Source organism: Carassius gibelio, chromosome A12 (assembly GCF_023724105.1).
Source record: "Carassius gibelio isolate Cgi1373 ecotype wild population from Czech Republic chromosome A12, carGib1.2-hapl.c, whole genome shotgun sequence".
Lineage (NCBI taxonomy): Eukaryota > Metazoa > Chordata > Actinopteri > Cypriniformes > Cyprinidae > Carassius > Carassius gibelio.
In genome coordinates this window covers 2780638-2794285 of record NC_068382.1, presented here as the reverse complement: position 1 = coordinate 2794285, position 13648 = coordinate 2780638, and the positions used below count along the sequence as shown (strand labels likewise).

At 39.2% G+C, this 13648-nt stretch overlaps 1 protein-coding gene across 6 annotated transcripts in view; it reads left to right on the top strand.

The window, feature by feature from the left end:
• med1 (mediator complex subunit 1) overlaps positions 1-12992 on the top strand; it is a 138364-nt gene extending 125372 nt beyond the window's left edge. For all 6 annotated transcript variants that reach the window (XM_052612155.1, XM_052612153.1, XM_052612152.1 and 3 more), the window contains 2 exons: positions 28-133; positions 8441-12992. In XM_052612155.1, coding sequence (XP_052468115.1) covers positions 28-133; positions 8441-12173 — 3839 coding nt within the window. In that variant the 3' untranslated portion in view covers positions 12174-12992. The remainder of the gene's footprint in view (positions 1-27; positions 134-8440) is intronic.
• Positions 12993-13648: the final 656 nt, after the last annotated feature.

Sequence of the window (13648 nt, the reverse complement as noted above, 5' to 3'; positions counted from 1 at the left end):
ACTTACTCTGTCTGTTTTTGCTCTCAGTGGTGATGGAGGTGATTGACTCGAGACAGGTAGCCTGTAAGCTCTACAAGGGTTTATCTGATGCTTTGATTTGCACTGATGACTTCATTACAAAAGTAGTCCAGAGGTAGGTATAATAGATGGCACATGCTTAACTTGAAGATTTTTTGCATTTGTGCTCCTCAAACATGCTTATAACATATTAGTGTAAGCAAAATAAAGTATTGATTAATAGTGGCAGGAAAACTGTTTAAAAAGTTTTGTTCTCAGGGTTTAAAAAAAAAAAAAAAAAAAGTTCACTGGAAATTAAAAATTAAAATAAGAACCATACACACATTTGAAACAAAATATTTAATTCTTTCCTAATTTTTGTTTATGGCCTCTTGATTAAATGGTCCAAAAAGCCTGGAAATATCCAATCTTTGTTCCATACTTTCAAGTAAGAATGTAGAGCGTTATCCTTTTTGGAACCTTACAGAGAGAACATGCAGGACTTTATTTAAAAGATTTTAATGTTGTTATCATGACTGGTGTTTTAATAGGAAAAAATTATTTAAAATAACCTATACAAACCATGTGCAAATTCATCTGTCAACACTATTTATGATCCTGCAACCCTTAAAAAAAAAAAAAGGAAAAAAAAAAGGGGGGGGGAGGTGCAGTCGTGGAGGGCCTCCAAGGTCGGAATTGTAACCCAAAGGTAGCAGTTCGTGTTTCAGGTCTGTTAGGAATTATGAGTGAATAATCAACCTCAATACCACGACTGAGTTGAGACCCCTGAGCAAGTCACTGAACCCCCAACTGCTCCCCGGATGGCGCAGCAATATGGCTGCCCACTGCTTTGGGTGTGTGTTCACGGTCTGTGGTGTCCACTACTGTGTGTGTGTGTGTGTGTGTGTGAATGGGTTAAATGCAGAGCACAAATTCTGAGTATGAGTCACCATGCTTGGCCACACACCACTTCACTTTCACTCACTTTTCTCCTTATACTGCAGTGTATCAAAGACAGTTTCAAAAACACAGTTTGAAACAGCCACTGATTATTAATGTTACAAACGTCTAACCAATCCCTTCCACTTGTGGGATGGAGCTTTTTACATTTTTATCTCCACTGGTCATAAGTTTCTATGTTCAATGTGATTTTTCAGCATTGAGCAAAGTAACCAATCACAGATATATCTGTTGATTTCATGAACACATTGGCCAATAAGAGGTGTTTAAGCATCATAGTCCCACTTACCTCTCTTTCTTCTCTTTTTTTTTTAATTTGCATAGCACCAATAAACAAAAAAGGAATGGAATAATTTACAAATCTCATAAACATAGTTTATTCACTATAGAATATAGATGAAATTTTGAAATGTCATGCCAAATATTGGCTAATTTTGGATTTCATGAGAGCTACACAGTACAAAGAAAGTCGGGACAGGTAGCAATTAAGAGGCCCAAAAAGTAAAATGTACATATAAGGAACCGCTGGAGGACCATTTTACAACTTATTAGGTCAATTCGCAACATTATTGGGTATAAGACGAGCCTCACAGAGTGGCAGTGTCTCTCAGAAGTCAAGATGGACAGAGGATCACCAATCCCCCCAATCATAGATTATATCTCCCAGGGGTAACATGTAAAGTGTCAAAAGTAATGGCCCTAGTACTGGGCCTTGAGGTACTTCATACTGCACTTGTGATAGATATGACATCTTTTCATTCACTGCTAAGTTTTCTAGTCTTTTCAAGTCAACTATTTTTATAGCGCTTTTTACGATACAAATCATTGCAAAGCAACTTTACAGAAAATTAAGTTTCTTCAATATTTAGTAGTAGCTTATACTGTAAGTGGTAATTAGTTTATGTGCATATGACAGGAATTTTCAGAAAAATAATACAAGACAAAGTCAACCAGGCGATGAACACTATTAACAGCAATTATAATGTGATTGCATAGTAAGTAGCAATATTTGTTCGTTCTGTATGTTGTTTCAGTATTATCATCTGAGTTCCTCTGAGGCCGTTGGAATTATCTCTTCTCAGGTGTTCTGGATCCAGACTGGAGCTTGTGTAAATCCTACATCCCGTGGCAAAACAGAGAAAAAAATAGAGACAACATTAGCATACCTGCTGTTCCAATAAAGTAAAATTAATTAGTTTGAGCCAAGCTCAAGAATATGAATGTGCATTTGATCAGAAACAACTGTAGTCACAAATTATGAGATGCATTATTGGAATGCTTGGCGAAAGAGATGTTTTTAATCTAGATTTAAACAGAGAGTGTGTCTGATCCCTGAACATTTTCAGGAAGGCTATTCCAGAGTTTGGGAGCCAAATGCGAAAAGCTCTACCTCCTTTAGTGGACTTTGAAATCTTAGGAACTACCAAAATTCCAGCGTTTTGTGACCATAGGGAGCGTGATGGATTGTAGCGTGGTAAAAGGCTAATTGGGTACGCAGGAGCTAAACCATTAAGGGCCTTATAGGCAAGTAATAATAATTTGTAAGTGATACGAAACTTAATAGGTAGCCAGTGCAGAGACTGTAAAATTGGGGTAATATGATCATATTTTCTTGACCTGGTAAGGACTCTAGCCACTGCATTATGGACTACTTGTAGCTTGTTTATTGAAGATGCTGGACAACCACCTAGAAGTGCGTTACAATAGTCCAGTCTAGAGGTCATAAATGCATAAACTAGTTTTTCTGCATCAGAAACAGGTAACATGTTTCGTAGCTTGGCAATGTTTCTAAGATGGAAGAATGCAGTTTTTGTAACATTGGAAATATGATTTTCAAAAGACAAATTGCTGTCTAATATAACACCCAGATTTCTGACTGTAGAGGAAGTAACAGTACATCCGTCTAGTTGCAGATTGTAATCTACAAGATTCTGTGTAGTGTTTTTTGGTCCAATAATTAGTATCTCTGTCTTATCCAAATTTAATAGGAAAAAATTATTGGTCTTCCATTCTTTTACATTTTTAACACACTCTGTTAGCTTAGATAATTTAGAAGTTTCATCTGGTCTTGTTGAGATAAATAGTTGAGTATCATCAGCATAAGTGTGGAAACTAATCCCATATTTTCAAAAAATATTACCAAGGGGCAACATATATATTGAAAATAGAAGAGGACCTAGGAGAGATCCTTGTGGCACTCCATATTTTACTGGTGATAAATGAGATGACTTCCCATTTAAATACACAAAATGGTAGCGATTGAACAGGTAGGATCTAAACCCTCTTAGAGCCTACCCTTGAATACCTGTATACTTTGTAATCGATCTATGACTATGTCATGATCTATGGTGTCGAATGCAGCACTAAGATCAAGTAAAACTAGAGATCTATGCTTGACCTGATGCAAGAAGTCCTTTTTAATTTTAAAAATGCAGTTTTTGTGCTATGGTAGGCCTGAAACCTGACTGAAGTTCTTTTTTTTTTTTTTCTTTTTTTTTTGAGCAGAAACTTTTTCTAAAAGTTTTTACATGGAAGATTTGAAATGGGCCTGTAATTTGCCAGTTCACTAGGATCTAGTTGTGGTTTCTTAATAAAATAAAATCTTATTTCAAAATAATATTTTAATGTTTTTCCCCATGGAAATAATTTTATGTCTTAAAATGGCTTAAATATAACTACACCTTTTGCCTAATTTAATATATGTAGATTCATGAATATGCTAAATAATCTCCATCTTTTCTCAGTCACTCCAGCTCGGACCTTCTCCACTTTCACTTAAGCCCTGTTCAGACTGTCAGTCCAAATCCGATTTTTGTTCTTATCCGATTGGAATCCAGTCTTATGATAGACTGTCCACACTGAGAATCACAACTGCTCAATTCCGATTTGTGTGTCCATGGCGCTCTTTCGTTTTACTCAATATCTGCATTGGTTTCTGTGGTAATGATGTTGTGTTGGTATGTCTAAGGTAAAAACAATAAGAACAATACAGATGTTGTCTTATAACATGATAAAATGTTGCCAGTGTGATGGATAATAAGCGATAACAATGTTACACTACATCTTATGAGGCAGCAGCAGAAAGGTAGGAATCTGCATGCATGGCTATATTTCATGCTGCCGTCTCCACCGGTATTAGATGTGGGTAGACTAGCAATATATATTATTTTCTGGAAACAATGTCTGATGTGTTTACTTTTTACATGTCGTGAGAATGTGGAAAAAGCTATGAAAAAATCCAAACTGAGCAGTCAGACTGAAACACATTTCCAAAAACTCAATTTGAATAGGATTTCAAAGCACACATAAATGTAGCTCGAAACAGATTTGGAAAAATTGGATTTCACGTAGGTTGTTGCTATTCTAACTGAATATGATCTGATTTCAATTGGAGTTGCACAAAAATTGGATTTTGACTGACAGTATGAACAAAGCTTTAGTTAACTGAAGTAGTGGTAAAGCTTTTACCTCCAAAGAATCAACATTCTTAGGTAGAGATGTTTTGAACATAGACTATTGAGATAAAGAAAATCCACATTCCATATCGGATGATCGGATTGGTTAACTTTTTATGAAGGTAGGAAACACACCGTTTCAAACCATGTTTTTGAGACTGTCTTTGGTACACTGCATTTTTAAGGAGAAAATGCTCAGCAATGGTGTTGAGTTTGCACATGGTATGTCTTTCAGCATATTAAAAACACAACATAGACATTTTAACAACGTTAAAAACATGATATTGTAAGCCAACTACAGGGCAGGAAATACAAACAACTAGATGAGTGAAGCTCATGAACAAACTTTGGAGTTAGTTTGAAAAAGCCTTGATTGGACGTTTGAAGCAGCTGTAAGTTTAAAGTTTGATAGATTAGATGTTTCTAAGTTTAGACATTTTTTTTCTAGAAAGATTAGCATGTTGTTAACATGTTATTAGAAAGAACAGCATGTTGCTAGCATGCTTCTAGCATAATTAACATGTTGCTAGCATGTTTTCACATAAATCTCATGTTAGGCATGTCCCAAATAACGTACTTATGCACTATTTTATGATGTTTTGTAGTATAAATAGTGTGAGTAGTGTGTTCACTGAAAATTCCAAAAATAAAAAGTTAACTTCTATAATATCTTGATGATGCACTTTAATACCTGAAAGAACTGAGTGTGGAATATTGGATACTTCATGCACTCTACAGCTTTAATAACAGTGAAGGGAGAGGGGCCTATCAGACTCCAATTATGAATGACAAAATAACCTTATATAATTAATTTCTAGCATGATTAGCATGTTGCTAACATGTTTGTAGCATGATTAACATTTTGTTAATAGTTTAGCATGATAAGCATGTTGCTAGCATTATTAATGTGTTGTTAACATGTTGGTAGCATGATTAGCATTAATGTACCACTGGATAGATGTTGGTAGCGTGATTAGCTTTTAGATTTTATGAAAGATCTCTAATGAAAGATCAGTTAAAAAAGTCATAGCAACTAACTTAAGAACAGTCTGAAGGTCTGACCCAAGTTTGGTGATTGTAGCTTTAAAGGTCAGGGAGGAGATACTGGCAAAATTTTGGACCAGAAGAAAAATAAGCTTATATAGCAGATCAGTTAGTTGGCTTTCTCAAGCCAACTTAATGATGTTGCCATCTTTCTAAAGCATGTTTTTACTTCCCTATAGTTGACTTAGCTAATTTTACTAGAAAATTAATAGACCTTTTAGTAAAAACTATGTTGACTAAAGCAGTCTTTGCAGCATTATATGCCAATGATGACAGCTCAAAAATTGGGAAAAAGCACATTGTTTTTAATTCGGCTCCCATGTTAACAGGTTAGAGCATGCAGACGGCCTGCGTGAGACGCGCGTCTCCGCACGGAAAACGTGTGCATGCTAGGAATAGAACTGATGCCTATTTTTCATGTGACACGTACGTGTGTTGGAAGCGTTTCCAGGCAAAATATACTAGGAAATTATGTTTGTTATTTTGTACTCAAATACATATTAATTCATGACATTTTGATATTTGAAAGTCTATAGGTTGGCATAAATTCAGATATAAATGTAATTTAAAAAATAAAATAAATTATTATAGATTTTCAAATATTGCACCTGTCAAACATACTCTATTTTGCTGAAAATTGTAGAGTCACACTGAAGGCATCAAAACTATGAATTAACACGTGGAATTATATACATAACAAAAAAGTGTGAAACAACTGAAAATGTCATATTGTAGGTCGCCACTTTTTGCTTTGATTACTGCTTTGCACGATCTTGGCGAGCTTCGGGAGGTAGTCACCTGAAATGGTTTTCACTTCACAGGTGTGACCTGTCGGGTTTAATAAGTGTGATTACCTGCCTTATAAATGGGGTTGGGACCATAGGTTGTGTTTTGCAGAAGTCAGGTGGATACACAGCTGATAGTCCTACTGAATAGACTCTTAGAATTTGTACTATGGCAAGAAAAAAGCAGTTAAGTACAGGAAAACGAGTGGCCATCATTACTTTAAGAAAAATTGGGAAAACTTTGAAAAGTGTCCCCAAGTGCAGTCACAAAAACCATCAAGCGCTACAAAGAAACTGGCTCACATGCGGACTGCCCCAGGAAAGGAAGACCAAGAGTCACCTCTGCTGCGGAGGATAAGTTCATCCTAATCACCAGCCTCAGAAATCGCAGGTTAACAGCAGCTCAGATTAGAGACCAGGTCAATGGCACACGGAGTTCTAGCAGCAGACACATCTCTAGAACAACTGTTAAGAGGAGACCATGTGAATCAGGCCTTCATGGTAGAATATCTGCTAGGAAACCACTGCTAAAGAAAGGCAATAAGCAGAAAAGACTTTTTTGGGCTAAAGAACACAAGGAATGGACCAGTGGAAATCTGTGCTTTGGTCTGATGAGTCCAAATTTGAGATCTTTGGTTCCAACCACCGTGTCTTTGTGCGACGCAGAAAAGGTGAACGGATGGACTCTACATGCCTGGTTCCCACCGTGAAGCATGGAGGAGGAGGTGTGATGGTGTGGCGGTGCTTTGCTGGTGACACTGTTGGGGATTTATTCAAAATTGAAGGCATACTGAACCAGCATGGCTACCAGAGCATCTTGCAGTGGCAGCTATTCCATCCGGTTTGCGTTTAGTTGGACCATCATTTATTTTTCAACAGGACAGTGTCCCCAAACACACCTCCAGGCTGTGTAAGGGCTATTTGACCAAGAAGGAGAGTGATGGGGTGCTGCGCCAGATGACCTGGCCTCCACAGTCACCGGACCTGAACCCAATCAAGATGGTTTGGGGTGAGCTGGACCGCAGAGTGAAGGCAAAAGGGCCAACAAGTGCTAAGCATCTCTGGGAGCTCCTTCAAGACTGTTGGAAGACCATTTCAGGTGACTACCTCTTGAAGCTCATAAAGAGAATGCCAAGAGTGTGCAAAGCAATAATCAAAGCAAAAGGTGGCTATTTGACATTTTCAGTTGTTTCACACTTTTTTGTTATGTATATAATTCCACACGTGTTAATTCCTAGTTTTGATGCCTTCAGTGTGAATCTACAATTTTCATAGTCATGAAAATAAAGAAAACTCTTTGAATGAGAAGGTGTGTCCAAACTTTTTGGTCTGTACTGTATGTGTGTGAGTGTGAGTGTGATTTGATCTAGGAAAACCAAACACATGCTGAAAATTTACCCTTTTCTTTAGCTTGAACGTAACACAAGTTATGGCTAACTGAAGTTGTCTGATAGCTTTGATTTTCCGCAATTAAATTTTGAGAAAAACAGGTTTAAAGTAAAGACTGGTTTCACTTCTACTTAATGATTGCTGTGTACGATAGTTATTTATTTTTTAACCTCTCACGATATTTAATTAAACCTGCATACCGTAGTTTACGCATGACTGGCAGTAAATGTGCATTGATACAACTTTATTATGTTACGTGGTTTATTTTGACAGGTTAACTGTTTTTCTGGTGTTAAGAGAAAGCAACATGGCAGCATGTTCTTAACAAAAGACAGTCTTTTCTGCTTGCTGCAATAAAACCCTATTATTCTGCACTTAACAATTGATTTTTGCCCAGATATTTTAAGATATATAGACAATGTTATAGAATAATAATTGAATGAAACCCTAATTTTGACAAAAAAAAATTAATAACTTTCAACCTGTTTTTCGAATTTCTTGAAAATTTCCCACCGTGACATCTGATGGGTTTTCCCAGGTCGCATCACACATTTTAAGTTAAAGACACCTAATATAAGTGGGACTGAGATATATTTTATGGCTAAAGTTATTTTAGCCCTCCTGTCATTTGTATCCATTCGTAGGTGAAAATTGTAATGTTGACAGCCCTCTACAAAGTGGGTTACTCTGTAAATATCCATCCATGATATTTTTTTTTCTTCACATTTTTGTATGAAATGTCCCTTTAAAATATGTGCTTAGTGTCAGAGATTCAGAAATCGCAACTTGCATCTGTTTTTCCTTCTCTAGATGCATGTCCATTCCTGTAACTATGCGTGCCATCCGACGCAAGGCAGAGACCATTCAGGCAGATACTCCAGCATTGTCCCTTATAGCTGAAACTGTGGAAATTATGGTGAAGAAGAACTTGCCCCCAACTGGCAGCCCAGGTTACATGGGAATGGGTACAGGGCCAGATGGGAGCAACCCAATGAGTCTTCCTGGTTTAAATAATGTAACAAACTCTGCAGGAAGCAACAATGTTGTTGGTGTTGGAGGAAGTGGATCTTTCCAAGGTCCAGTAACCTCACTTTTCAACATTGGTCGTACTGGTCAGGGAGGCTCATGTGCCGACACTGTAGGACAGGGTGGAGGCCAGCAGCAAACAATGCAACAACAACATCAACAGTCTCAGAGCCATGGTTCAGATGACTTTAGTAAAGTTACTCAGAATCCAATCCTAACCAGCCTTCTGCAAATAACAGGCAGTGTGGGGTCCAGTCCAACACCCCAGCCACCTCAACCCCACCAGACCCCCCCACCAACCACCTCACCGGCAAGCAACACCAAAAACCACCCCATGCTAATGAACCTACTGAAGGATAATCCCTCACAAGATTTTGCTGCATTGTATGGCAGTAGCCCTCTAGAAAGACAGAATTCATCTGGCTCCCCGCGAACAGATAGCCAAGGGCAGGCTTGCCCCGGCACCAAGGGCAAGAAAAAGCGCCCAAGAGGCTCTGATAAAGGAGTAATGGGAGCAGGTGGCGGAATGAGCATGAAACATCAATCTCAGCAGCAGTTAGGAGGCATGACCCAACAGCATCATCACACACACCACTCTGAAGATGATTTCCATCGAGAGCTTTTCTCCATGGATGTTGATGCCTCCCAGAACCCAATTTTTGATGTTAGTCTTCCAGGTGATGGACTTGACACCCCTCACAGTATCACTCCTGCTCCAAGTCAGTGTGGAACACCACCTTCAGGTTCTGGAATTCCATACCACTCTCAGTGTCATGTCCAACCCCATACACAAGTCCAGTCTCAGCCTCAAGGATCTGTACCCCGTATGGTCCGCCTCTCCAGCTCTGACAGTATTGGGCCTGATATCAATGACATTTTGTCTGATATTCCTGATCAGGCCAACAAAGGAAGCAACAGCAGTCATGGCCAGCACCTCATGGCTGGTGAAGAAGGGGGTTCCCTGGGAACTCCACTCCGGGATTCTTCCAGCTCAGGCCAAGGTAGTGCAGTTTTTGAGGCAGATCTGTTTAATGCAAACAGCAATGAAAATCCCTTTACTGATGCAGCAGACTTGATTGCAGAAGCTGCTACTGCAGCAACACCCAATAGTGATTCTTCCTCAACTAATTTCTTTCCAGACACAGATTTCAACCCAGAGCTTTTACCAGGACAGGGAAGTTTTTCACAGACTTACTTTGAAGACAGCTCCCCCAGCCCTGACCCAGATCTTGAACTGGTTAAAAGTTTCAGTGGGGGAAGTCAGCAGAACACTCCTACAGGCACACCTCAGAATCCTGACCAAAATACTCCAGAGACTTCATTGAAAGATCCTTTTGAAATGGGTATTTTTAGTGGGAATGTTAGGGGAGGAAAGCCAATACTGGGCCCAGCATCAGATATGGCAGACTCACACTTTTCTCATACTGGTGGAGGCCAAAGTCCACTCATGTTGGGCATTGTGGTAGCAGGTAATGATTTTAAAAATGGTGATGCAAAGGTTAAACTGCAGCAGGTGAGAGCAAAGGAAGACAACGGGGGAGGAAATTCTGGAATAGCAATGGGGAGTGTATGCTCTTCTGACATGAAGCAGGTAAAACGCAGCCGCACTCCTTCAAGTGAGGGCAAATCAAAAGACAAACCACCAAAACGTAAGAAGTTGGATACAGATGGCAAGTCACCTTCACACAGCTCAGGGGCTAGGCCATATACTCCTCCTTGTGGGAGTGCAACTTCTGGAGGATTGGTAAGTGCTGGTGGATCTAAGTCCCCTGGGAGCTCAGGGAGGTCTCAGACTCCACCAGGAGGTGCTACTCCACCAATCCCCAAAATCACTATACAAATACCCAGGACTTTAACTGGAGGAAAAACATCATCTCATGGAGGCTACACATCAAGTAGCTCAGCAAGCGGAGGTACTGGTAGTACATGTGGCACAAGCAGTAGCAAAAGCCACCATTCCCACTCCTCTTCTTCGGGGAAGATAAAAAGTAAACTTGAAGGCTCTGTTGGGCAAGGCAATATCCCCAAATCATCAATCATTTCAGGTATTGGCAGTGGTATGTCTTCTCAATCCAAAGGATCTTCTGCGGGGATGGGTGTAGGCAAACCATCCTCTTCTCCCATAACAAAGCATGGTTTGTCAGGCTCAGGCAGTGGTGGCAGCAGTGGAACAGGAAGTGGAAATAAAAAGCCCCAAGGTGGTAAGCCACCCAGCTCACTCATGAACCCTAACATCAAGCCCAACATATCACCCTCACACTCTCGTTCTGGAAGTTCTGACAAGCTGTCCTCTCCCATGAAACTTCAACAAGGCCAGTTGCCTGGAACCCCACCCTCTTCTAAGGCTAAATCTCCTATTGGCTCAGGCAGTGGAGGGTCAGGAGGATCCAAGTCTTCTTCAGGTGGTGGAATTGGAACCCCAAAACAATTAGGCAGTAGTTCATCCACAGGAACTTCTTCATCCTCTACCTCCTCTGCAAGCTCCTCTTCATCATCTGGCTCCATACCTTTTTCTTCAAATGGTCAGTCACAGTATGGGAGCAGTGGTGGAGGTTGCAGTGGAGGGAGTGGAGGAAGTGGAAACAACCCTAATGCAAAAAGTAAGTCCCCTAGCCGAAACAAAAAGCCATCTCTTACTGCAGTCATAGACAAACTGAAAAGTGTGGGTAGTGGAGGAATTGGAGGAGAGGAAGGTGAAGGTTGTGGAGGCAGTAGTGGGGTAGTGCCGCAAAATACATCCTCCAAGCATGGTATGTCCTCCCTGGGAGGTGAATTTCTGAGCAAGCGAGACAAGATAGACAAAGATGGCAAATCCAAGGTGTCTGGATCAGGGGGCATTTCTGGTGATAAGAAAATTGATTCCAAAAGTAGTGCTGTGATGGGCACTGGTGTGGCAAAGATTATCATCAGCAAACCAGAAGGGGGCTCTCCAAGCATAAAATCTAAAGTAACTCTTCAGAAACCTGGAGAAAATTCTGGAGATGGTGCCATGCGTTCCCAGCACTCAGGCCACAAAGCATCACCCCTTTTCAGTGGTTCTACACCAAAACATGACCGCAGCTCTCCAAGCCACAGCCGTTCCCCTGGATACACACCTATAAATCCAGACAGTGAGAGTGAGTCTGGTAGCAGTTCAATTGCTGAAAAATCTCATCAGAACAGTCCTAGCTCTGATGATGACCAAACTATGAGATCACACCAAGCGGTTCAAGACTACATGAGTTCCATATCCATTAGCCAGAGTGAAAAACACAAGAAACATAAAAAAGAGAAGAAGAAGCAGAAAGAGCGGGAAAGAGATCGAGAAAAGGAAAAGAAGAAGTCAACAATGACTTGTGGGCCCTCCTCTCACCCAGTAAAGACAGATGGCTGGTCTAGATCCCCTATATCTTCAGAAACTTCAATGTCATTGCTTAGCTCTGAACGCTCCTCACGACCAAGTCCTGTGTATATGCATACAGAGGATGATGACCTCATGGACTCTGCCTTGACAGGCAATCTAGAACCTTTCAAATGAAATAAAAAAAAAATAAGTCGATTGATCGATAGTTTGTAGAGGTAAAGGAATGCAGCTTTTTTTCAACAATTGGAAAAAATATTTCATGTATTTTATGATGCCTATTTTATGAATTGTATTATGTATTATGTAACTTTTTAATGTGGAAATATTATTTTGAGGGAAATATCTTGGTTATCAGTTTTTATTTGAAAAAAAATGCCTCCATTTAAAATCATTTGTCAGTATATAGAATATTGGTTCAAGACTTTAAATGAATATTTAGTTGCTATGTATGTGTTTTATTTTTTATTTTTTCTAATTGTATTCTTTATTTAGTATATACACTGAAATCAAACATAATAGTTTTAGCTTGGTTAACTGGATGCATTGTCAAAAACTTCATATATATGAAAGCCTCAATCATTTTTAGTCTGTTCACCTCTAATTGAAAGAAAGTAATGAGCAATAATTGAAAGAAATTGAGCATATTATGTAAAAAAAAATATAATAATAATCTTAGAAAATATTTTACATTTCCAATTATTTTACATCTTACATTTCTTACTATCACTTTTGTTTACTACTGATGAAGTTATGTGTGCAACAAGAATTAATTTCATTGTGTCTTTCCTGTATAATGGATTACATTTTACAAGACTTAAATAAATGTCATTGCCAAGTTTTTGTTGATCTTCTGGCCTCTTTCCTATTTGAGCCTGCATTATGAGTATGGTTTGAGTTAAAGGGGTCATATTATCCTTTTTTAAAGATTATTTGGTGTAACAGAATATGTTGACATTGTTTAATTTCAATAAACAATTTTTTTAAAATACTGTACATTATTGTAGGTCCTATATGCCCCGCCTCTCTCAAACAAGTCATTTTCTACAAAGTCCCACATTCTGAGCACAGTCTACTCTGATTGGCTAACAGTACCAGTGCATTGTGATTGGCCAAACTCCACAAACACTCATTAGAAAATGTAATGCCCCTTTCCATAATCACGAGCTTCATCTTTCAAAATAAATGTAAAGACATTAATAATGCCCTTCACTTTACTATCAGTTCAAGCCTGAAAGGGGAACAGAGTGGTGTGACCGACACAGTGATGAAGCTGGCCGAATCCACTGTGTGTACCTGTCTCTCTCTCTCTCTCTCTCTCTCTCTCTCTCTCTCTCTCTCTCTCACACACACACACACACACACAATGTGCAAAACTCCACATATGAACAGTCAATAGCAGATATTCAAACTAATAACAAAACATAATTAAAGCTGCAAGCAGCGATGAACGGGCCCTCGCACCAGGGCTATCAGTAGCGAGTGGCTTTAGTAAATAGGTGAACGGTGAGAAATATGCGTTTAAACTCATAAATATAAGTAGAATATATCAATGTTTATTCCATATATTTGCCAATCTTCCTCATTCCAGCAGGTGGCGGTATCATTATAATGGAATATTGGCCTTCAAATGTGTTCAGGGCAGGACTCTT